At 37.5% G+C, this 25,796-nt stretch overlaps 3 protein-coding genes across 5 annotated transcripts; 2 read left to right on the top strand and 1 right to left on the bottom strand.

Annotated features, from left to right (window-relative positions):
* The first annotated feature begins 215 nt into the window (after positions 1–215).
* Ndufb6 (NADH:ubiquinone oxidoreductase subunit B6) lies at positions 216–12,138 on the top strand. Its single transcript, XM_026387901.2, has 4 exons — positions 216–521; positions 2,371–2,463; positions 8,868–8,912; positions 11,961–12,138. Exons 1-4 carry the CDS (start codon positions 342–344, stop codon positions 12,027–12,029), a joined length of 387 nt encoding a protein of 128 aa, XP_026243686.1. The 5' UTR covers positions 216–341; the 3' UTR covers positions 12,030–12,138.
* Positions 12,139–12,271: 133 nt separating this feature from the next.
* On the bottom strand, positions 12,272–14,254 carry Tzmp1 (transition zone microprotein 1). Its single transcript, XM_026387888.2, has 2 exons — positions 14,100–14,254; positions 12,272–13,757 (listed from the first exon to the last, which is right to left on the bottom strand). Exons 1-2 carry the CDS (start codon positions 14,142–14,144, stop codon positions 13,635–13,637), a joined length of 168 nt encoding a protein of 55 aa, XP_026243673.1. The 5' UTR covers positions 14,145–14,254; the 3' UTR covers positions 12,272–13,634.
* Positions 13,934–24,809, top strand: Topors (TOP1 binding arginine/serine rich protein, E3 ubiquitin ligase). Of its 3 annotated transcripts, XM_026387886.2 has the most exons (3): positions 13,934–14,145; positions 15,581–15,775; positions 21,024–24,809. In XM_026387886.2, exons 1-3 carry the CDS (start codon positions 14,143–14,145, stop codon positions 23,952–23,954), a joined length of 3,129 nt encoding a protein of 1,042 aa, XP_026243671.1. In that variant the 5' UTR covers positions 13,934–14,142; the 3' UTR covers positions 23,955–24,809. The 3 variants fall into 3 exon arrangements, with proteins under 3 accessions (XP_026243671.1, XP_026243672.1, XP_077653177.1); XM_026387887.2 differs by lacking the exon at positions 15,581–15,775 and having other exon boundaries at positions 14,101–14,145; XM_077797051.1 differs by lacking the exons at positions 13,934–14,145; positions 15,581–15,775 and adding an exon at positions 16,930–16,972.
* The last annotated feature ends 987 nt before the right edge of the window (positions 24,810–25,796 follow it).

Raw genomic sequence — 25,796 nt, 5'->3', positions numbered from 1 at the left:
CCCAGAATTTTGCATCTGGACAGACATTCAGTGAAACACATAAAGCTCATCTTTCCAGCTCGCGGGACACTAGTTGTTCTTCCTCTGACCTCTCATCGTCTCTGCTGGGCCCCTCCACTCTAATCCAAAATTTAGGGACCAGCCCCTCGCGCGCATGCGCACACGCTGCTTTCCTTCAGAGGAATTTGCCGCTACTGCAGAGGCGGGACCAGGTTGTGACGTCAAAACCGCGCGCCCTTCCCCGGCGTCCTCGCAAGGTCGCCCTGAGGAGCGGGAGCGCGCGGGACAAGACCCTGTTTCGTGGGCGCGCTGCGTCCCTTTGCTTTACTACCCGTGGCAACATGACGGGGTACACGCCGGATGAAAAACTGCGGCTCCAGCAGTTGCGAGAGCTGAGGAGGCGATGGCTGAAGGACCAGGAGCTGAGCCCCCGGGAGCCTGTCCTACCTGCCCAGAGAATGTGGCCTATGGAGGCATTCTGGAATAAGTTTTTGCAGGATAGGGCCCCTTGGAAGAATGTGGTGAGTTACGGATCTCCCCGTCCCTCTAAGCATAGCCCGCAGCGGCCACACGGAGGACTGACACTGTTCTGAGCCAGCGAGTCCCGGTAGTTCCCCAAAGGAGAACCGGGTGTGAAGTCTCAGGTTTAGCCTGGGCGCTTCTCCAGAGGTTTGGGCAGGGAGAATCGCGCCCTTCGGCTGTCAAGTGTAGTGAGGAGGCGGCGAATCAGCTTTTTATAGGAGGCTGCACGTGTGGTTCTTTGGACGGTAGAAATCTCTCGGAATGACAGCCAAGGATTCACGGACATGAAGGTTCTGCGATTTTAGTATTTGAGCGTACTTGTCTGCCTTTTAAAGTTGAGGTTATAGAGACAAACACTGTACCCAACTACCAGAAGGCACAATGACCCCCGGGCTAGTAGTACAGCCATATATGATTGTACAAAGGCAAGGTCTTGTTGGTACGCTTAGTGAGTCATATTTGCAAGCCCCCTTTCTAAACCACACTTATGTACTTCTAACACACCGTTTATTGTTATTATATTCCTGGACTTCGCTAGGCAGAAAATTACTCATTTAAAGAATGGTCTTTATTTTCAGGATGCTTGGGTATTTTCTCGAAGTCTTGTATTTGTTAAGCCATATCAATGTGATATTTTTAGAAGTCTTTAAAATATTTTGTCGGAATTGCTTTCAGTTAGGTGCAGCACTGGCTAAATAATAGTAATAATGCTTGTAAGCAACATTGGGTGCTTGCTATGTGTGTGCCTAGCAGTCTGCTGAGGGTTTTTTGCTTTTGAATGTTTTTACATATGTTCCCTTTTTTTCTTTACTCCTATCGGATAGAAACTGTTCCTAATCCTCTTTTTAATATGAGGAAACTGAGGCCTACAAAAATTCAATGGTTTGCCTGTGGTCACAGAGCTAATTGAAGGAGTTGTTGAAATCTACATGTATCTACCATCTTACTGTACTACAAAGTTTAGTGCAACAGAATTGGTGTAAATTTTTCTGAGAAAGTGATATATTTATAGTGGTAAAATTAAACTGTTTAATTAATACCTTCGAAGTATTCCATATTGATTTTAGCAGTCACTAGTTGAAAGGTGATATCTCACCCATCAGCCAGTGATTTAAGAAAGTAAATAATCATTTGTTGAATTCCATCTCTGCTTACTTTGAGTGGATCATTTCTTCTATAGTTATAAGTGTTATAATACTTAGACTCTAGATTGTCCTTTCCTTGAAAGGATAGGTGTGTTTCAGTCAAACTGGCTGCCATCAAATAACTGAGTTCAGTTCTCTTTTGTCTTTGTTTTACAATGGTATGTCAGAAGGCATCTCACAGTGAGTTTGGAATACCCCTATCTCAGTATGTAAAATGTTCTTTTTCCAGCACTGTTGTACTGTTTTGCCTTTCTCCTAGAATAATGCAAGTAATATTGATTGTCAGTACTAAAATTGATAGATTAGAGAGATGACTTTACTTGAAAAATTCTGTAGGTTGATAACTCGGGCTAAATCCATTAAACTTATTCTTTCATTATTTACGCCCTGATTTATCTTTAACAAGCTTATAATGTTTTTAGAAATCTTTAAAAAACAAATCTATAAATGTCCTATTATAGTCTTGTAAAATGCTATTTGTCTTAAGCCTTATTTGCTCTGGACTCTGTTCATAATCCTATAGCAGGCCTACATTTAGTAAAAATATTTGAGTAAGATTAGCTGCAGACTATAATAAAATATGCTCCAGTTAGAGATTTGTATAATAGTCATGACATTGTTATAGCAATTTTTGTTTTATTTTTTTAACCACAAACATAAAATGGGATATGTGTTTATTTTGTAAATTTTTTTTTCTCCTCAGATCTATAAGGTATACAGGACCAGTATCTTTGCTGTTACTTGTGTACTTATACCCACCTGGATTGTTCATTATTACGTCAAGTATCATGTGTCTGTAAGTATGTTTTAAGCATGTGCTTTTCAGAATTTATTTTTAATATTATGCAAAACAGACTCTTATGGGGTATGCTGTACTCCCTATTTATATAGTGGAAATAATCTGCCACTTAATAGCTGATTTTGAGGTACTTTGAATCCTTTTAATTAAAAGGTTTAATGAAGATTATAAGTAATTAAGTATGATTTTTCAAAAAAAAAAATTAGTCTTTAGCAGGGCACAGTGATAAAAGCCTATAATCCCAGCAACTCTGGAGGCTGAAGCAGAATCGCAAGTCCAAGGCCAGCTGGGGCAATTTATTAAGACCTCATCTCAAAATAAAAAGGCTGGGTGTATGCTTAGTGGTAGAAATCCTCTGGGTTCAATCCCCAGTATGATGAGGTATGTGTGGGGTATGTGTAGAGTAGTCTACAACTTAAAAATCCATTTCCTGGTAGAAATAGTGTTTAAATGATTAGAATGTGACTGACCTAATGATACTAGTGTATACAGAGAATCCTGAGCTGGAGAAGAAATAAAATAATAGAATGTTTTGAGCATAGATCTAATGTAAAATTCAAAATAGGCAAAGGTTATCTTTGTCATGATCCCGTTTTCATTTCCTTCATTTTTGTCTGATTTTTCATAATTCTCTTTCTTTAGAAACCAGGATAGCCAAAAGCTTGAACTTGTTAAGTGAAAGATCTTATATGGACTGATTGAATGGAGCCAGTTGCCATATTTTAAAGGATAGGGATAGCACAATCAGGTGCATGGTATTGGATCAAGGCGAGATGAGGGGGGGGATGTAATTTCTGGAATGGCATGGAAGGGGGAGCAACAGTGGCTGTGGTATGTGGAATGCTGGAACACAAACAGTGGGGAGGGCATTCTTGTAACTGAGTGAGGGGTTAGATCCTAAGTGGATTGTAGGGGAGAAGGCTGAGCACAGCTCTTGGGGAGCAGCAGTGGGAACAATCTGTTGTAGGAAGTGGAACTTAGTAGAGGAAGGAGGACATCTGGAGGAAAGGTGGTACGAGGCAGTGATGGAAGTGGCAACCCAGAGTAAGATGAGGAACCCAATGATTTGAGGTTATAATATTGGGGATATGGTAGTGGTAACAGTAGATTTGTTACCCCTAGGATGATTGATCAAATAAGTAAACATATTGATGATACTAGAACTCAGGATTCTCACTGTTTGTTGGAAAAAGAATTTACATATATGAAAAGAGAGAATTGGAAATATTGGTATAAACTTACCACTTTTACTATGTATCCTTAAATAGATATAGAAATAAATATTGGATATAAAGGTATGTATGCCTGTGTGTTTTCATTTCCTAGCTCTGTCTACTGAGAAGGCCTAACTAAGGCCCCTTAGTTATTAGGATGCCTACCAACCAGGTCATATTTTCTAAATGCATTTCCCAGTTGAAAAGCTGTAGAGCTTCTTGGAGAAATGGCTGATTCCAGGGCCAGAGCAGAGAGTACAAAATGGGTCAGAAAGTAAAGAAGTGCTCAAAGAATAATAGGGATATATGAAAAAGACACCGAGTCAGGTTGAAAGGACTCTGGATTTTTGAACATCAAAAAATAAATAATAATGGAATCATCTGAATAAATAAAATGAAAATCTGTGAGTTCATACTCATATAAATAAATTACTTAATGGTAGAAAAGAAAAACTTTTTGCAATAGATTGCTAAATAATAAATGGATGAGAAATGATAGAAAAGTCACCATTTGAGAATAATCATAGTAATATTTAATTACTATGTTAAAATTAACCTTAATCCTCAAAATACTTACTTGTTATAAAGGAAAAAAGAATAACTTTGTAGTGATGAAATCTGGCAGGCAGTACCTTAATGTTGTCAGTAATGGGACAAACTGAAATTATGTAATTCTTGAAAGGATGTGATAGAAGAAAACAGCATGAATTTGGGATATTTCTACCAGAAGTGCATAATCTGAATTCACTCAGGAGGAAATAAAAAACCCATATTGAGGGACTCTTCTGCATATTTATTGCTTGTTTCCTTCAAAAGTGTCTAGGTCATGAGACTTTGAATATCTGGTCTCATGAATATCTTAAAAAATTGTTCCAGACTGAAGAAGACTAAAGAGAGACTGCCAACTAAATGGAATTCTTGATTAATGGGCATAATCTCCTTAGTCAAAAGAACAAAGGTGACATTGGCAGTCAGAATTTTAAAGAGTCTACACAATCAGTGGAGAACAAGTCATGTAAGGGGTTTTCTGAGAAGTCCAAATAATTATTAAACAATAATTGAAATTGGGTGGGTTCTTTAAATCAAATAGATGAAGTGATGTATTCATGTTAGTTTCCTGATTTGATGGCTGTATTGTAATTATTTTAAGAATATTGCCTGTGGGAAATGTATAATAGAGTTACTGACCAGTCAGGCAATTTACTATAAAGTGATTCAAGAAGCCCATTGCAGTGGCTCATGCCTGTAATTCCAGCTGCTTGGGAGTATCTCAAGTTTAAAGCCAGCCTCAGCAACAGCGAGGCACTAAGCAACTCAGTAAGACTATGTCTATAAATAAAAAATACAAAAATGGTTGGGGATGTGGCTCAATGGTTGAGTGCCCCTGAGTTCAATCCCTTGTACCCCCCCAAAAAAAATGATTCAAGAAAAAATTTATTTTTGTCAATCTTGCAACTTTTCATAAGTTTAAAGTTATTTCAGAATAAAATCAAAACAAAAGTTAGGGTCTGCCTAACAAGTTATATATAATCTTGTTGAGATTTGCTTTCTCTTAGCCTGTTGAAAGAGGTGTGAAATAAATAAGGAAATCTGTTTGAGTTCTCCAAAAATCATCTCTTAACATGATTTGTTTTCTGTTGATTTTGTAGACTCTTTGATTGATGATGTCATCTTTGTTCTTTTCACTAAGGAAGTTATGTTCCTTGATAAATAATATAGAGTGCTTAGTACGTCCTCTTTCTTTATTGCTGAAGAAAAAAAATTCAAGAGTAAATTCCTGACTTTAAATGTGTATGATGTTAGACAATACATATGATTTAGGTAAGAGTATGGAGGAGAAAAGTTATTCCAGGTAGAAGGAAAGATATGGAGTCAGTAATGAGCATGAAAATGTTCCCAAGACTGAAAAGATGACTAGAATGGAAGGTTTCTGTTGATTTGGTAGGCTGTGATCAATTCATGGGAGGTCTTAAAAACCTTGGCAGAAGAAGTTGATTTGTATGTGTTAGGCTTTGGGAAGCTCTCCATTTTTAAATGGGAGAGTGACTTGATGAACGTAAGAAAAAACATTGATATCTAGGGTGAATTGAAGGGAGGAAAGTCTGACATCAGGTACATCAGGTGGAGGCTGTTGCAGTTTAGTAGATGGTAAAGTGATAGGAATCTGGTTAGTGTGAAGACAGCAGGAATGAAAAAAGAAAAGTGAAGCCAGGAGACATTTTTGAAGAAAAAAACATCTGAAGTTTACCAGCTGATTGGGTTAAGTATAAAGGCAAAGTTATGTCCTTTATGACTGTAAAATTTCTAGCCTTGGAGTTTAAGTGGAGAATCTAGAAGAGAGTGCTTTCTGGTGATAGGAAGAAAGTTAATTTGTTTAGGATCGTGTTCTGCCATAGCAATTTTTGGAGATATCCAAGTGGACATGGTCTGTTTTATGTGTTAAAATGTGAGATTATTTGGGTCTGGTAAAACCAACATAAAATCTTTATGCAACCAATAAAGGGAGATAACAATTTATATCTTCACAGGTCAGATAATAGTTTATATTTCTATTGTTGAAGGGTTTTAAAATGTTTTTATGTTTACCTATAAATCTATAGACCATTTCATATCATTATATTTCTATTTTATTTACTTTTTTACTACTTTAGCATGTAAGACCCTAGAAGAAAAAGATATTTCTTTATGATTTTTTAAATATTTGTTTTTTAATTGTAGTTGAACACAATATGTTTATCTTATTTATTTATTTTTATGCTGTGCTGAGGATTGAACCCAGGGCCTCGCACATGTGAGGCGAGCACTCTACTGCTGAGCTACAACCCTAGCCCCTTTATGATGTTTTTCTAATATCCAAAAGTGGATTTTATATACAGAAAGAACTGGTTACAGTTACTAGGAATATAATCTAATATTAGTTAGTTTTAAATTTTAAAAATCTATTTTTTCTTAATTCTTGTAAAATCCATTTTTAAAATTCTGTTAAATTATACAGCTAATAAAATAAGAACAGTCTGCTTTCTTTGTTCTCACCATCTTTGGATTAATTGGTGTTGAACTCTCCTAAAACAATTCCACTTACAAGTAAACATCAAATTCTCTTATAGGCTTTAAATGCTTTTATAGATTTTATATATTCAATTTTATTTTTAAGTATTTATAGGGTAAATTTTTTAAAATTTATGATCACAAGTCTAAATCAATTATACATTTTAATTAGAATCCTAAACCTAATCTGTTAAATCTTTTAATAGCCACATTATCTTACACAGCACACTCACTAATCAAAAGGATATTATATGGATTGTCCCATGTTTTCAGAACTTTTAAAAGTTGACATTTATCTATTTATACTTTGGGTTAATTTACTTTATATATCTATAACTAAATTTAGGATTTAAAAGATCTTATCCTCTAGGAGAAACAAATTTAACAAGCTGCAGTTACTAGGTTGATAATACAGTACATTAATATGCTTGCTTATCTGAGGGATTAACACTTTCAGGTGATTTTTCCTTAGCCAGTGTTAGACATTTAATTAATCGTTTTGTGCCAATAGAGGTCCCAAGGCCATTCACCTTATTCTTTCTCTTGATTTGGGTAAGCACAGGTCTGTGTCTTCAATAAGATTGTAACCAGTTTTCTTCAGCTAATTTTTTTGCTGCCTACCTGAATTCTACATCTCTCTGAGGAAATTTCAATGTCTTCTTGACTTTGGCCACAGTTATTAAAAGATTTTAGTCTTCACATGTATTCTCTCATACTCTAGTTCCTCATGTCTTAATATCCATGGCCTATGTATGCCAATGACCTTTAAATAGTCTGGTGGTGTATCTTGTACAGATGTACATGATTTGTAAGTACATTTATTCAACAGTTACTTAGCACCTCTTGTGTGCAAGGCACTGTTGTATTTATTATTAATTAACAAATTTATTTATTATTTTGGTACTAGGGATTGAATACAGAGGTGCTCAACCACCGAGCCACATTCCCAGCCCTTTTTTTATATTTATTTAGAGACAGGGCCTCCCTAAGTTGCTGAGGCCAGCTTTGAACTTGAGATCCTCCTGCCTCGGCCTCCTAAGCCTTGGGATTAGAGGCCTGTGCCACTGTGCCCAGCAAGGCACTGTTTTAAACACAGGGATACAGCAGTGAACATACCTGCCCCCACTAAATGCTTATTCCCATTTTGGAGACTGGCAGTAAATACATGAACAAAGAGGCATGTAATGAAAGCTACAGAAGGTGATCAAATCTCTATAATAAATATTAAGCAGGGTAAAAGATTAGAGAATGATGGGGGAGAGAAGGAGGAGGGGGAATATAACTCATTGGTAGAGTGCTTTCCTAGCATGCATGAGGCCTGGGTTCAATCCCTAGTACAAACAACAACAACAAAAAAAACAGGGCCAGTGTTTTAATTTGAGAAAGTGATATTTGAAAAGAAATAAATGAAATAAGGTCATGGGCCAAGCAGATATGTAGGAGAACATTTCAGGTAGAATAAGCAATAAGTATAAGGCTCTGAGGCATAAGCAGGTTTGACTGATTGGACTAATAGCTAGGGAGCCACTGAGGCTACAGTACAGTGAGGGAGGGAGATGAGTGATAAGAGATCAGACAGGTAGCCAAGGGCTGGGTCATGTCGAGTCTCAGAGATCACAGAAATGACTGAATTTTTCTCTTAAGAATTATGAAACTTTGAGCAGAGATATGGTACATCTTAAAAGTGTCACTCTGCCTGCATTGTAGAGGATACATAGTGGAAGCAGAAAGGTTAATAGGTGCTATTGAAATAGTCCAGGTGAAAAAAATAATAGAAGTTTGATCAGGGTGGTATTACTAGAAATGATGAGAAGCAATTGGATATAAGGTACATTATCAAGGTAAACCAACAGGATTTGCTGAGGGGTCAAGTCTGTTGGTCTTTGGAATGAGAAGTGTCATTTACTAAGATAGGGAACATGGGGTGGGACATTCTGGAGATGGGGAAGTTAATGGTTGGGACTGGTTGAATTTGAGATGCCTATTGATAGCCAAATAGAGATATTGAATAAAAAGTTGGATGTATGTATGAGTCTAGAGTTCTATGAAAGTTTGGGGCTTAAGTTAAAGCTTTGGATATGATTTATTTTATTTTTCAAACAAACTCAACACCATAATTAACAGTTACTTTCATTACAGAAAAAACCATATGCCATTGTTGAAAGGAAGCCCAGAATCTTCCCAGTAAGTCTCTAAACTCTTAAACTCTGAATTTTCTTTTAGTCATTATTTGTGCCCCACTTCCAGTGATCATTAGACTAAAATGTTCTTTTCCTCTGTCAGTTTTAAGTGTGTGTTTTCTCTCTCTCTCTCTCTCTCTCTCTCTCTCTCTCTCTCTCTCTCTCTCTCTGTGTGTGTGTGTTTTAAATTAGTATGAGGTAGCAACTACAATTGAAAATGGGGAGCGGACACACTAATTTTCAACATTCGTTTTATGACCTCATTTTCCTAAAGTGAGTTGAAGGTATCAACAGATTTTCACTGGTACTGTTTCATGTTGGATGAGGGACTTAGGGCACAAGGCTGAGCAGGCATCTGAGCACAGTGACAGTAACTGCATTTCTATTTTTTTCAAACTCTTAATTTTCTTGTGTGTTTTTTTTTTTTTTTTTTGGCCTCATTTTCAAAGTTTGACCTGAAGCTCTCTGTGAATTTAAAATACATTAATGTGCTTTTTAAATTTATGCTATTAAGGGAAGAATTTTCTAAAATGAGTTAATTCAACATAAAAGACTACTCACTGATCAGCTGGTATTTTTATTAGCTGTTGGTGAGGTTATTGTTTAGTATAGGAAAATAATACATGTTATGTTCATGTCCATTTCTAGTCAACAGATAATGAATAAACTATCATTAACTGTAAAATCTAATCATGAAACTCAAAATTCATTGACGTATTTCATAATAAATCATTATCTATTACATCAAGGGAATTTAAGGGAAAACCACCACAATTGGCTAACTGTCCTAGTTGTAACTCTGCTTTAGAAAAGAAGAGGATTTCTTCTTTTACTTTCTTATGCATATTTGATGTGTGTTAGGGCCTATGTTGTTTCAAAATAGTAAAATATCTTGCTGCTTTCATCAGTTGGGTAAATTATATTTATTCTTATATTCATATGTTTGCTCATTTTTTATTTTGCCATTTCTATTCAAAAGGTGAGCTGTGTTCAGAAGACCACATCAGTGATTCTATAGCATTTCTTTATTTTGGGGATTTTTTTTTTTCTTCCCTTTGCTGTGGTTTTTTACTGTGTCTGTACTGTTGACTCCCTAAGAATCTCCCTTTTTGAGAACTTGAAGACTGCTTATTTGTACATGTTTTAGAATAGGATAGGCAGTAGCAATCTTGTAAATCTTTGGCTTAACAAAACAAGTTTATTTCTTGTCATCACAAATGAGTGTGGATCAGGCAATCCACCTCAGAGTCTTATAGCTCTGCCTCTGGAAAAGAGATATCCAAGATTGTGGTAGGGGAAGAGAGCACTGGATGTCTAAGGGGATGATTTTTAAAGTAAAAGTTTGGAAGTAGCTTACATTACTTCTCAAATCCTACTGGCCAGAAAGAATTCCCATTGTCCCGAGTGTCTATGTGGTTTTTAATTTTTTTTCTTTTTTGCCATTTCCCTGACTCTCATACATGGTGGAATCTTTGCCACAGTCTGTACTTGCAGTCATCAGATAGTTTTTTACTTTCTTCTCCACATATATATACAGCATACTCAGTTCCTAGGGAGAAATCCCAAAGTCCTATTCCATCATGGTAGCCAGCACAAATTCATGATCTTCAGATAATTCTCAGAAGTATCTGTCAGGTTCAGATGTGATTTTTCTTGATTTGAGGATCAGTGAACCCAAAAGGCAAGTATTTGCCCTAACCACACCCATTGTTCAGTGGTAGACTGTGGGTAGCACAGCAGTCACTGGGTGTGGCGGTTCCGAAATCTTAGTAGTCAAATGCTCCTCTGTGTGCAAAGTTACTTGAATAGGTACTGATTTTGTCTTCTAGATGGAACACCTTTGTTCCTTGTTTTTCCTGGTCCCTAGCTTTAACCATGGGGTTCTTTATTATCAACCTAGACCATCTGTAAATGGATATTGGGAAGCACACTCTCCTTAGCAGTTGTAGAGCCTTTAAAATATGCCTCCTGCTCACAGGTTGAATGCCAGAGGTGGTTTTATTTTCAAACATTCATAGGCTTCTGTAGTCTGTATGTTTGGCATCTTTGGCCATCCATTTCCCTTAACATTCAGCAAGCATAGAAAAATACCTGGTAGATCTCATCTGTTTGCTTCTATATGGAGGTCATCTGAAATAGAATGGTTCAAAGGCTATTTTCACTTCACTCTGGTCTTTGCCATGGGACTGAATCTCTCTTCTTCCTAAGTTTTAATGACATCTGTTGCTCAAAATCTGTTAACCATTACTATTTAGGAATTCCAAAGCAATTTGATTTTCTAGTACTACAAGATCCTGAATTTTTAGATTCTCTCCTTTTATTTCTCCTCTCAAATCATCCACTTCTTTCCCAAGCCCGTGTTTCTTGAAGTACATGCCCAAGGCAGCCAGTAGTATCCAAATACATATATATACTCTTTTTTTCTGAAAAGAAGTTCTCCTAGAACCTCAAGTTCATTAGGCACTTTGCTTCCAAGTTATTATAGGAGATGTTTTGCTAAGTAATTTGCCCTTGCCTTTTGTTTCCATCTTTTTAGCTTTGAGTGCCTGTGCCTTTGGCACCAAATGGCCAAACCAGGGCACTGTGGCTTGACTTTCATTATAGCAGCATTAAATGACTCAAGGCCCCAATTTTTTGCGCTACTGTGGTAACAAATTGTAATCAAAACATATGTGGCTTAAATATAAAACTAGATTGTTTCTTCATCAGATGACAGTTCTGAGCAGCACCGGTTCAGGAAATGGCAGGGTGGGAGTGAGGAATGGGACAGTTCTACTCTACTCAGTCACTTGGGAACTGTCAAACTGACAGAGAATCTGTTTTCTAAAACATATGCCTGAAATTGAAGCTAAGTAATTTGCTGAAAATTATACAGCTTGTTAACAGAGGGTCCAAGATTCTTCATACTTGGTTCTCACTTCAAAGCCCGTGCTCTTTGACCAGATAATGTGAATGCTAATTGTTCCATGCAAGGTCTGAACATAGACTAGAATAAAACTACCACTTCTGCAGACTTTAGATTTTTCTAATAAATACTTCTTCGTTTTCCCAGGGTGATACAATTCTGGAGACTGGAGAAGTAATTCCACCAATGAAAGAATATCCTGATCAACATCACTGATGACTACTTAAAACTTTCAAAGGTTTATGAGCCCAAGTTTGTTCCTATTGTTATATTTACTGAATATACTTCCTGGAAAAGTAACTTAATAAAGTTTATTCTCAGAAAAGTATTGTCATATTTCTTATAAAACATTGTACAACTTGCGATTCTTTGAATAATTTTAACAATAAGTAAAACCCAGAAATGCCAAAAAGTAATCCGGGCCTCCACCTACTTGTTCTGGCCATTTTGACTTGAGAAACAGGATGTAGAAAAGTAATTAGTCACTGATTTTCCCCCCTTACATAGTCTTTACTCCAGTTTTGTTGAGGGTATGCAACAGAGTAAAATATTGCAATAAGAAAATATAAAGACAAATTCCACACTTTTGTTTTTCATATTAAAAAATTTTTGTAGTTGTAGATGGACAGCATGCCGTTTTATTTTTATGTGGTGCTAAGGATGGAACCCAGTGCCTCACATGTGCTAAAAGCAAGTGCTCTGCTACTGAGCTACAAATCCAGTCCCTAGAGTATTTTTAATTAAGTATTTTAGAAACTAGATTGAAAAACTTTTCATTCTATCTCAGTAAGGATGGCCTTAGCCTAAGCAATTCCATTTTAAAAAAACCTACAGTCCCACCAGGCACCAGCTTATAGAGCCCTCCAATATTGTCATCAGGCATAGCCTGATAAAGACAAGTCACTTTCCACAACCCTGATAAAACTCAAAGTTAAGTCACTATCATTTGTCTTCACCCTGATATTGGATGGGAACCACCAAATTGTATGTCCTGACACTGGAATGAAAAAGTCACTAAGAAACCTGGTATCAGCCGATTGGGACTCAAAAGACGAGCAAAAGCCCCAAAATTTAGTATAAATGATGGAGCAAATGTACAGACATTCAGCCAGGCGACACTGATGCCCACATGCCAGAGAACCTGATGAGGACTCAGACATCCCAACCCTTATCTGCCTTATCTTCTGCATAGTCCTCAGTGCTCTCAAATTCTACAGCCACATCTTGACCCTGGTGAGAATGTTGACTTCTCCTTAAGACCCTCTCAACCAGCTGTCAGCTTCACCCCAGGAGAAGACTTTAGAGGTTCCTGACCTGATCACTGCAGTCTGAGTGAGTGCATCTGCTGGACTTACGCCCTAAGGCTTGAGACTTTAAGCTTAGCATGCAGGGGGAATGTCTTTAATAAGTCTGTCACGATTACATACGTTTGCAGTGCTTAGAATTAACTTAGAATTGTTTGCTTTGATTATATGTCTATTGCAGTACCCAGCATTAAAGACTGTCATTTTCTTGATTAAGAATCTATAGAGTGAAATTGAATGATTTGAGTGAATAAAGCATTGAAAAAGGCAGAAGTGCATGGACATTCTTTATTTCCCCCCATCGAATGCAGATGTCGCACCCTTGCCCATCCTGACAATCTCTGGTCTGACACTCAAAAGCTATAAGATCTATTTGAAAAATTATCCTGTTTGTGCTTATTATAAACAACTATACAAAAATAAATCTGGGAAGTGTGGATTTTACTTTTAAATCTACATAGGTGTCAGATAAGCATGAAGAAAAGAATTGTATTGCAGATAATTAAATCCAAAAGAACTACAAGTTTTCATTCATCCCGAAGATTTTGTCTGGGTATTCTTTCCTTAGCTGTCTTTGAGCAGCTACTGTTGAGGCATAGATGACATATCCCCAGGAGAGTAAAACGACAGCAAGCAGCAACTAAAACAAAAAACAAAAAAACCAAGAGGAAGTAAAAGAAGCAAAATATTTATATAAATGAGCGTGGTACTCCTGCTCCCGTCAAGTTACCACGTACCAGGTGAAAACGGGAATTATAGTAACAATCTAATAAATGGGAGTTCTAGGCGAGTACACCCAGCAGCTCTTACGTAAGAAGCGGAAGATCGTGTCCTCCAGGAAGAGGCGGAGTCGAGTTGAGGGAGTGAGACGCTTAATTCAGGAATGGGTTTTAGAGTTTCTGAGCGCTGAAGAATTAGGGGGCCTTCCTCCCGCGGGCCCAGGAAGTCGACATTGTAGGGCCCCGCCAGACACTGGACCTACCACTGAATAAATCCAGTCCAGGGTGCGGCGACTCACTGGCTTCATGGTAAGGAGGCGGCGGTCGTAAACGGGAATGCGCGGAAGCCTCAGGCTCTAAAGAAACCTCCGGGGCGGTGGCTGCTGGGCGGCAGCAGCCATCTTACAACCGGGCGCGAGCGCCCGCCCACGCGCATCTTGGAGCGCTTCCTAAGGGCCCAGCGGCCCACTTCCGCCCGGAGTTGGGCGCGGTCACGTGACCGGTGTTAGCCCGCCTTTCAGCGAGGGGGGTGAAATAAAGGAGAAAAATCTGTTTAAAATTGCTTTTCTGCTGCCAGAGATAGGCATGCCGCAACTGATTTCCTTTACAGATGTAGTGCAGTAGTGACTCAGAAAAATGTGCCATTGTGCGCGTTTAAAAGTTTGAGAAGTAATCCATGTTTTCATGTTACCCCGGTGTCTACGCTGGAAGAATTAACGTTTCCCCTTTGTTACCACATAATATAGAAGGTCGTGTGTTGTTCTTTGACACAAGCAGAAATACCACCATTTTATTTAACAGATGAATTGCTGGCCTCTTTGTTAACTGAACCCTCTGAGATAGTTATTGAGAATGCACAAGCTTGTTGATGTAAATTGTATTTCTAAGAAATATGTGGTGTTACCAGGCATAATGTACAAACCAATCAACAAGTGTTTGTTGAACGTTTGTTATGAGCTTAGAACCACATCTTGTGTGAGCTATTAGGCCCGAAGTACGGCAGTTTGGCTCGCGAGACCGAGTCTTAAGTTCAGTTCTAGAATGTTGGGGACGGTGACGTTTGAGGCCCCAGTGGTAGAATTTGGCAGTGGGCCGCCTTAGCTCAGACGTTCTTTCACGGTATAGCTTAGATACCATTTTAACAGGACTTTAAGCCAGATTTTGGGGAGTGGGAAAGGGAAAATCGGTTCTTAGAAAGAAAAACGTTGTTTGGGGAAGAGTTTGGGTAAGTATTTTTCCTCAAACCACAGATCGAGCCCTCTGAAGACTTTTAAGAATGCTGGTTGGGCTGTGGTTGTGGATCTCACTCGAATTCCGGTGTTAACTTCCTATCTGAGCTATCTGAGGTGGAACACTAGTTCCTTTATACATGGTAGAGATCATTTAGTAACTTCTCCCAGAGTTTGGTGGAGTTTGAATGTTATTTAGTTATTGTGCGTTTTGGGTAAGCTGGGAGCGAACATTTATTGTGTGACCCAGTAACCTCGAGTGATTTATCAATCGTGTGACACAGATCTGTGCCTCACAGGGTCTTGTTGCTCAACCCAGGGGAACTGAGCCAGGGGGGAAGGGCGGTGTCTTGGGTCTAATGCGTTAAACCCCGCCCTCAGTGCCGGCGCTTGTCTACTGCGCATGCGTTACGAAAGCTGCTGCTGTGTTTTGACGCGCCGGGGGTTGGGGGAGTGGGTCTCGCTTTCTGCCCCGCCCCCAAGCTGCTTTTGGTGATGAGCATTTTACGTCACAGGGGTCGCAGCAGCCGCCAGGGTCTCCGCTGTCTCGCGAGGAGGGTGAAGCGCCCCCGCCTACTCCCGCACCGGAGGGTAGGCGGAGAAGTCGCCGGGTACGCCTTCGTGGATCTTGCCGTCACCGACCTAGCCTCCTCGGCCGTGGGGAGCTTGCCTCCAGCGCCGCAGCCGGGCCTGCGCCGGCATCTTCCGAGGTGAGCCAGATCGGGAACAATGAGGCGCGGGGGTCGGAAGTGCTGGGCGAGCTGGCGCTCCCCTCTGGAGCGAGGCCCTTGCACGAGGGTTTGCGGCCTCGGGCCCCTTACGCCATCTGGGCCTCAGCAGGGTAAAGGGTCCTAGCAGGCGGCTCCTGCTGCGCACCTGTGGATTGGTGCGGGTGGGCGGGTGAGGGTTGCGTTTCCAACTAGCGCTCCCGAGGGGCGCGTGCTTAGCGGTGTACTGGAAAGAGCTTGGACTCTGGGAAAAAACAAACAACCGCTGAGTCTGAATCGTGGCTTTGCCGCTGATAGGGAGTGTGACCTTGGCCAAGTCCCCAAACCGCAGAACCCGTCTGTATAATGGGAATAACTGTTTTAGTTCGTGGTGGTTATGTAATAACACATGATGCATCCTCACCAGCGGCAGTTCTTAACCTAAGGAAGCCACTATCAGGGTGACTATTGGAGTTGTCTGTGCAGTGGTACACATTCTGGGCTGGGCTTGTCTGCCTGTGATTTCATCAACAATCCAGTTAGTTGCAGCTTTCCTCATTCGCAGACTAGAAGAGAACAGTGCTGAGATGAGGTGCACAATGATTTCAGAGGAAAAATGAATAGAATTTATAGTAGGTAATATACCTAGTTATTTAAGACAAATTAGAAGCAGCTCCCCAGGACTTAAGCTAATAATGGTGAGGCTTTTTTGTTTTGGAGGGCCTTTGTTTTTATTACATGAAATCCAAACCTCTGCTGTTGGCCACAGACAACCATGCTTATCTGGAATGAGTGGCATTAGAGGGGAAAGGTTTCTCAAGCATTTCTTTTTTATTGCTGGAATTGAAATGAAATTTGGTAAGATGTGATCAGTAAATTGTATAATTTTGTATACCCTTTTGAAATTGGTGATTACAATGCAGTTCAGAAAGGTGCAGAGATTTTTTTTTTTTTTTAAGTAACGAGTAGGACTGAGATTGTTTTTAATATTTTGGATGTCTTTCTAGTTCATCTACCTGTGAATCTTATTAAGGTATATTATGGTTATTTAATTATTATAGACTGTCCTCTGAGCACTTATCAGTTACCAAAATTAACTTTTATTTTCACATAGGGGAACAGTGTTGGGTTCTTTCTGTGTATCAAGAGTTGTGCTGAGTGTTACAGGAAATATATCTCTTCACACAACCACCTTTTCAAGTGAGTTTGAAAAGGTTGCTGTTACTTTGCCATTTTAGAATTGAGAAATTAGGTTTATAATTTAGGGTTTGAGAAATAACTTCCTCCATGTCATACAAGTAAGAAGTGGTTTGATTTTCAACATTGACAAGTGCTTTAGGATTAACATTAATTATTCAAATGTAATCAGATTAGTAAGTTTTATATCCAGTGATAATTTAAGGAATGCTATAGAAGATGACTTTATAGAAAGTCTGGCTTTATAAAATATAATTTTGCAGAGCAGTTTTATTTCATTTTCATAGCACATCTATGACCTTCTTTAGATTCTAGCCTCTCAATTCTTTATTTCCTCCATCTGTTTTCCTTAGATACCTCATGCCTGTTGATTTACCTTTAATTCCCCCTAATTATAACATGAAGAGTTCTTATCCTTGTTAGAACCAGCAAACAGATTTAAAGATTTGATAAAGGAAAGGTTTGGCTTAATCAGTTCATCCTCAAGATGAGAACTTTATTTTGGATTTGGGAGGCTTTTGAAGAAGTGGGGTCAGAAGAACTGATTAATCTCCTCTATGGGGAAATTAATTTGCATTCCTAATTCATAAAGTGCTAGAGAAACCTTTACACAGGTGTTTTTTCAACCTATAGCCCTAAGTGTGTTTACCATTAGGTCCATCTTTACAACCTAAATCTAGAATCTCTCCTGCAAACTTCCCAGTGTCCTAGCCATACCAATTTTATGCCTTAATTTTGTTTTTTAAACACCTTTGTTGAGCTATAACTTATATTCCATCATAAGCTTTGCCTATTCATGTAATTCAGTAGTTTTTAGTTTATTTAGAGTTGTGCAACTATCATCATAATTTAATTGTAGAAAGTTTTCACTATGCCAGAAAGAAACCTCATTACCAGCATTCATTCACTTTAGATTTCCCTATTCTGGACATTTCATATAAATGATATCATACCTTATGTGGGTTTTTTGTGGCTGATTATTTTTTTCATTTGACATTAAAAAAAAGGTTCATCCATTTTGTAACGTGTATCAGTATTTCTTTTTATTGCCAAATAATCCATTTTATATATAAACCACATTTTATTAATTTAATCCTGTTGATGGACATTTTACTTTCCACCTGTGAACTATTATGACTAAGGCTGCTGTGAATATTCACATGCAAATATTTGGACATGTGTTATTTATCTTGGGTAAATATCTAGATGTGGAATTCTTGGGTCATATATGATTTGTTTTAACAAACATTTTAACTTCAGTGATAATTTGGAAGAGGTAATTATCAGCAGATTTGAAATGATTTAAATATGACATATTTGATCTGCTTCATTTATCATAATTTCTGACAAATACCATTCCTTGTAGCTAAAGATATTCCTGTGTAGAAATACGAGAACTCTAAGTTACTCTTTTTACTTATGGTGGAGGATGTTGTTGGTCTGTCTTTAGTCATATGCTGTCAAAGTGGTTGATAGGCTATAAAAACTAGAGAAGAAATGACTTAAGATTTTATTTTTTAAAAAATCAAACTTTTAAAGATTTTGTTCTATTTGAATTTCAAGTTTAATATTAATGTCCAGGCTGGGGTTGTGACTCAGTGGTAGAGTACTTGCCTAGTAGATGCCAGGCACTGGGTTCGATCCTCAGCATCACATAAAGAAAATAAATAACTAAAATAAAGGTATTGTGTCCATCTACAACTAAAAATTAATAAAAAATAATGTCCTTTAATTTATTCTGGGTACCATATTTTTTGGAGGGTGGTAACAAGGGATTGAACTCAATGGCACTCAACCACTGAGCTAATTTCTCCAGCTCTTTTTTGTATTTTATTTAGAGGCAGGGTCTCATTGAGTTGTTTTAGCACCTTGCTTTTGTTGGCTGGCTTTGAATTCGGGGTCCTCCTTGATCCTGCTGCCTCAGCTCCCGAGCCACTGGGATTAAAGTCTTGCACCACCCTCCCAGCCAGGGTAGCAGTTTTTATGTGAACAAGAAATGTTCAGTAAATACTAAAATTCTACCCTCCAAAGAAACAAATTAAGATAAAATGTATTTATTAGAAATTCACCAGCCTTTTTTTTTCAAATATAATAATCCCCTTACCCAGAGGGTAAAATTAAAATATAGAGTTAATGTGAATTTCTTTGTTTTACAGAACTAGTTTTAGGTGAAACCTGGTCTTTAGTCCAGGTCATCTGATAACCCCTTCAGTTCCCTTCCTATTTTTGCCTATTCCTTCCCTCTAAGCCATACACACTATCCCTGGATCCTGCATGTTTTTATGCCCCCTCCCTACAATAGGTGGATTAAAAAAGCATTATAAGTAGAAGGAGATGCTGAGAAATGTATGCAGTAAAAAGTTTAGAATACAAATAATACTGAAAAGGGTTGGGAATATAGCTTAGTAGTTGAGCACTTAACTAGTATAGTGAGACCCTGGGTTCCCAGTACCACAAATAAAAAAACAAATGGACAAACACAGTTAGTATTACGTATGTATAATTGTTTTTCCAGACCTGGTAAATAATGAAAAACAGGGATTTTTGTATTTCCAATCCAGAAAATAGAAGATTAGATGTATTTGAACCCTTGAAGGAACATTTATTCATTATTAATTGATTACCTTTTAAGTTATGATTCTGGGAAAACAAAGATGCCCTAAATGAGCAAATTTAATTTGAAATACATGGTGGAATTTTTCACTAATACAAGTGTTGTAAGGTTTTTCTTTTTTATAGTTGTTAGGGGCAATGAGTTTTTATTATTTAGAAAATTGCAGTTCTGTTATTTAACTAACTTAGCATTTGGCTAGTGATGGAACTTGCTATGATAGAGGAGCAGAAGAATATGAATAATAGGCCTAGGGAAACATGAAGAAATTAATATTTAATATATGCAAAATAATAAGTGCAGAATTTAGCAAAATAAGATTTATAGATAGCAAGTTCAGAATTAATGCATGTTAGATTTCAGACTGGCAGATTTATTTTGTAACTTACTGATATAAACTGATGAATTTAAAGAAAACAAATCTTTAAGATCCTTATGATCCCTGTGGGCAAAGATAATAGGAAAGGGGACTGAAAACATGATTTCAAGATACTTTGTGGTGGTTTGACTTTTGGGTTAAAAAAAGGCTAAGGAAGGGTTCTTAGAAAGGAATCAGTGATTAACTGAACATAATAGTGTAGTAACAAAAGTGTCAAAATAGTAATGATAGTATAATAACTGCAGCTGATGTTTACTTAGCAGTTACTATGAGCCAGGTACTGCCCTTGAGTGTTTTTAATATTTATTTCACTTAATCCTTACTAAAAGATTGTTTCAGTGAATCTTTCACTGAAAATCATAGAATTAGTTTAAATAGATAAATTTTATTTAAATTAGCTCACTAAAGCTGTCTTTAAAAAGTACATATACAGTATTACCACAAGTAAAATAAAAGGGTAGTATATAATATTAGGGGCATGTGTATATGAAAGCCATAAAACTGTGCATAAAAATGAAATAAGTTTAAGGCTGTGGTGGCTTTGCTTTTATTTTCCAGAGAGAAGGATAAGAGGGGAAGGGATGTTTTAAAACATGTTAGTTGTTAAATCTGAATAATAGATACATGAGCACTTGTTATATTTTCTCTTGTACTTTTAGTGCATGTCAACTGTTTCTCAATTTATTTTTTAAAAGAATAATAAAATGTTACATAGTATTTTTGAGCACTTATTATGTACCAGGCCCCCTTTCTGATGGCCTTTTACATCTTTACAAACCCATGAGGCGAATTCTGTTGTCACTGACCTACAGATGATATTAAAGCATAGAGATAGTAACACTTGATAGTATGCCACAGGATTCAATCTTGGAAATCTGACTTTTCAGGGCTTGTGCTTTAAGCACTATATTATTATGCTACAATGCCTCCTTATAGTAAAATAAAAATAAGCCGCTCGAGTGTTTTCATGAAGTGTGTTCCAAGGTTTTTATTTTTGTTTTTGTTCAGATTTTGTAGTCATTACTCTTTATCTGGTTACTGATATATTTCTTTCCCTTTTACAGATAATGGCATCAGCTGCTAAAGAATTTAAAATGGACAACTTTTCACCTAAAGCTGGCACTAGCAAATTGCAACAGACAGTACCAGCTGATGCATCTCCTGATTCTAAGTGTCCTATATGCTTGGATAGATTTGATAATGTGTCTTACTTAGATCGCTGCTTACACAAGTTCTGTTTTCGCTGTGTTCAGGAGTGGTCAAAAAACAAAGCTGAATGTCCACTATGTAAACAGCCCTTTGATTCTATTTTTCATTCTGTGAGGGCAGAAGATGACTTCAAGGAGTATGTCCTAAGACCTTCATATAATGGTTCTTTTGCCACCCCTGAAGTTCGACGATTTCGCTACCGTACAACAATGACAAGGGAAAGAAATGCTTCTGTTTATTCACCTAGTAGTACCATGAATAGAAGAACAACTACTCCACCAGATAGTGGAGTGCTGTTTGAAGGGTTAGGCATTTCATCAAGACCTAGAGGTGTTGAAATTCCTCAACTTATGAGACAGATTTCATTGAGGCAATCTACTGCAGATGAAAGGCCTTTGCGGAAAATTCAAGAACAAGATATTATTAATTTTAGACGAACTCTCTATCGTGCTGGTGCTCGAGTTAGAAATATAGAAGATGGTGGTCGCTATAGGGATATTTCAGCTGAATTTTTCCGTAGGAATCCAGCTTGTCTTCACAGGTTAGTCCCTTGGTTAAAACGTGAACTTACAGTTCTTTTTGGAGCTCATGGATCTTTAGTCAATATTGTCCAGCACATCATCATGAGTAATGTTACTCGCTATGACTTGGAGAGTCAGGCATTTGTGTCTGATTTAAGACCATTTTTACTTAACCGAACTGAGCATTTTATACATGAGTTTATCAGTTTTGCTCGATCTCCTTTTAACATGGCAGCTTTTGACCAACATGCTAATTATGATTGCCCTGCTCCATCATATGAAGAAGGTAGCCATTCTGATTCTTCAGTCATAACAATATCTCCAGATGAGACTGAGACCCAAGAGCTGGATATTAATGTAGCCACTGTTAGTCAGGCACCTTGGGATGATGAAACTCCAGGACCATCTTACTCAAGCTCAGAGCAGGTACATGTTGCCATGTCTTCCCTTTTAAATACTTCTGACAGTTCAGATGAAGAACTTGTCACAGAAGGAGCCACGTCTCAGATACAAGGAGTACAAACCAATGAAGACCTAAATAATGACAGTGATTCTTCTTCAGATAATTGTGTCATTGTTGGGTTTGTTAAACCACTAGCTGAGAGGACGCCGGAACTTGTTGAACTGTCCTCAGATTCCGAGGAGTTAGGCTCTTATGAGAAAATAGAAACAGGGAAGACACAAGAACAAGAGCACTCTTACAGTACTGGTGATAGTGATGTTAGTAGATGTTCATCTCCACACTCTGTTCTTGGAAAAGATGAGCAAATGAATAAAGGTCATTGTGATTCTGGTACAAGAATCAAATCAAGGAAGGAAGAGAAACGATCTACATCATTGTCATCTCCTAGAGACCTGAGCTCATCTATGAGAGGAGACAGAGTATATTCCCCGTATAACCATAGACACAGAAAGAGGGGAAGATCCAGAAGTTCGGATTCTCGTTCCCAGAGTAGAAGTGGGCACGATCAGAGGAATCATAGAAGGCATCACGGGAAGAAAAGAATGAAGAGCAAACGATCCAGAAGCAGGGAGAGTAGCAGACCTAGAGGAAGAAGAGACAAAAAGAGATCAAGAACTAGAGATAGCAGTTGGTCAAGAAGAAGCCAAACTCTTTCTCTAAGTAGTGAAAGCACAAGCAGATCAAGATCTCGTAGCAGTGATCATGGCAAAAGAAGATCACGGAGCAGAAATAGAGATCGCTATTATTTAAGAAATAATTATGGAAGTAGATATAAGTGGGAGTATACATATTACAGTAGAAACAAGGACAGGGACGGTTATGAATCGTCTTACAGAAGGAGGACTCTGTCCAGAGCCCATTATTCTAGACAATCTTCAAGTCCAGAATTTAGAATTCAGTCCTTTTCTGAAAGAACAAATGCTAGGAAAAAGAATAATCACAGTGAAAGGAAGTATTATTATTATGAAAGGCACAGATCGAGGAGCCTTTCTAGTAATAGGTCAAGGACTGCATCTACAGGGCCTGACCGGGTGAGAAACGAAAAGCCTGGAGGGAAACGAAAATATAAAACACGGCATTTGGAGGGTACTAATGAAGTTGCTCAACCATCTCGTGACTTTGCTTCTAAAGTAAAGGATAGTCATTACCAAAAATCTTCATCAAAATTGGATGGAAATTACAAAAATGAGAGTGACAGCTTTTCAGACAGCCGATCATCAGAGAGAGAAACAAAACCCAAGAAAAGAAAAAGAAGAACCCGGAGCTTAAGTGTAGAGATAGTCTATGAAGGGAAAGCTACTGATACAACTAAACATCATAAAAAGAAAAAGAAGAAACATAAGAAGAAGCATAGGAAACATCATGGAGATAATATTTCACGTTCCCCAGTTGTTATTACTATTGACAGTGATAGTGATAAAGATTCTGAAGTGAAGGCAGATATGGAAGAATGTGACAATAATTGTCCTCAAGACCCTTTACAAAATGAGTTTTTGGCTCCTTCCTTGGAACCATTTGAAACTAAAGATGTAGTCACAATAGAAGATGAATTTGGTGTCCTGGACAAGGAGTGTGATATCACCACACTTACCAACAACTTGAATAATGCCAATAAGACTGTGGATAATATTCCGCCCCAGCCAACTTCAGTTGAACAAACTCTTGATGTAAGAGAAGAGAGCACCTTTGCCTCTGATTTGGAAAACCAGCCCAGTAGTGTTGTATCTATTCAAACTGAGCCATCAAGGCAATTGCCATCTCCACGGACATCATTAATGTCATTGTCTCTCCATAGAGATTGATGTCTTAAAACTGCCAAAGCATCTCATTGAGGATTTTGATGGTATAGAAAGGAACGTTGTTATCTATTACAGTCTATTTAAAGATGACTTTTGGTGAAAACTCTTCCCCTTTAAAATATTTTAAGTGATTTTTTTTTTTGTGTGTTAATTTGTAAAAATCATTATTTGTTCAAAAAGTATGTATGTCCCACCCTCAGAGATAAGCACTTTTAAGTAAAGAAAATGATATTGCTAGTGGTTTATTTAAAACTTTGGATCCTTTTTAAATAAAAAGTGTAAATTTTAGAAATTATTTCATAAAGCCATATGGTATTGACATATTTTTAAGGTAGTCAATGAGTATTTTTGAATTTTTTTTTTTTTGAAAGTTATTCTGGAAATGTGTTATAAGCTAGGAGAGTCCCTTTGGACAGTCTTTATTTTTCCTCTTAAAATTTGTATGATTCAAAACATTTCTTCAGGCTGAATTGAAGCATTTTAATCTACAGTTTATCTTGACTTCTGCCAAAAGGAAAATTTAGTATCCTTTATATACTTGTTTATCTGGACTGCCAGTAAAACGTGTATTCAACAAAAGAAAATAAAATAGTAACATTTAAAACAAGAATTCAGGAGTTTTCCTATGCAATAGTAAAATATATGTGTGTGTATATATATATTATTGGAGTAAAATTGGTGAAAATAGATGATCAGCATTTATAGATGTCTCAGTTTCAATGATTATTTTAGTTACTTAATCTGATTTTGAGTATCTTGCTTTCCGTCTTCAGCAGAATGCAGTTTTGGAGGATTTGGCTTATTAGAGAAACAAAAAAAGCTATTAACCAAACTTTGTGTTATTTTTTATCTTGTTTTAGAGAAGATAAAACTGCTCTACATCTAGCCTAATGTAAGATTGCTAGAGAACAGTAGAACTTGAATTAAATCTAAATTGAGCCTTCAATTTGCCTTACTCTACTCCATTCATTCTTCATTGGAAATTGGAATGTCTGTTGTGTGGCAGGGTCTGATTAGATTTTAATGGTAGAGCAAAGCATATATATCTCCTACCTTTGTGGGACTTATAATAGATTGTTGATTTAAGACAATATATTTGTAAATATAACATTACAAATTACAACAAGTTCCAAGTACATAATAGGGACCTTATCTCAGGTGGAAGTGATAGTTGGAGACTAGAAAACAAGTAGACACTGAGTAGTTTCTGTTAACAAAGAAAAACCTGTGCAATGATCAGAAGTTAGAAGGGGAGCCCAGCATATCCCAAGAACTAAAAGAAGGCAGGGTTAGCCAAAGGACAGTTTGGGAGCAGGTTTTGTAGACCATGTTAAGAATTCATTTATCCTAAAGGGCATGGAAAAATGGTTTAAAATTAGAAAAATCTAAGGGGAGTTTTTTAGTTAACTCAGCCATTGATAAATAATGGGAAGACTATAGTTAATCAAGGAATAAACTTTGAATTATAAAATTACTTTGTAGCTAAGGTGTTCGAGCTCAAAATGCTCATCTTTGATTCCTTTTTCAGCCTTCTCATCAAATCACCAAATCTCTTTACTAAATATTTCTATTGTGTGTCTATCATCCCAGTTTCAGCAGCAGAGATTTCTGCCATAGTGGGTCTCCCTAGTATCTACTGTTGCTCCATACCCACCTATTTCCCTCATCTATTCTTTTTTGTAAAAAGTTTATGAATATTTAAGTTGTTAATGGACCTTTATTTATGTGTGATGCTGAGAATCAACCCAGTGCCTTCCACATGCTAGGCCACTGAGCCACAACCCTAGACTGCCTATCCTTTTTTTAAATTATATTTATTTTTTAGTTGTAGTTGGACACAATACC

Source organism: Urocitellus parryii, chromosome 4, assembly GCF_045843805.1.
Source record: "Urocitellus parryii isolate mUroPar1 chromosome 4, mUroPar1.hap1, whole genome shotgun sequence".
Lineage (NCBI taxonomy): Eukaryota > Metazoa > Chordata > Mammalia > Rodentia > Sciuridae > Urocitellus > Urocitellus parryii.
This window is presented reverse-complemented; position numbering and strand designations above follow the sequence as displayed.

Coding starts and splice junctions, on each gene's coding strand:
- Topors (XM_026387886.2), top strand. Junction 15,776..21,023: donor CTGCGCCGGCATCTTCCGAG/GTGAGCCAGATC, acceptor TCCCTTTTACAG/ATAATGGCATCAGCTGCTAA.
- Tzmp1 (XM_026387888.2), bottom strand. CDS start 14,144: ATGAAGCCAGTGAGTCGCCGCACCCTGGACTGGATTTATTCAGTG. Junction 13,758..14,099: donor TGGACTGGATTTATTCAGTG/GTAGGTCCAGTG, acceptor TTTTTGTTTTAG/TTGCTGCTTGCTGTCGTTTT.
- Ndufb6 (XM_026387901.2), top strand. CDS start 342: ATGACGGGGTACACGCCGGATGAAAAACTGCGGCTCCAGCAGTTGCGA. Junction 522..2,370: donor GGGCCCCTTGGAAGAATGTG/GTGAGTTACGGA, acceptor TTTTCTCCTCAG/ATCTATAAGGTATACAGGAC. Junction 2,464..8,867: donor ACGTCAAGTATCATGTGTCT/GTAAGTATGTTT, acceptor CTTTCATTACAG/AAAAAACCATATGCCATTGT.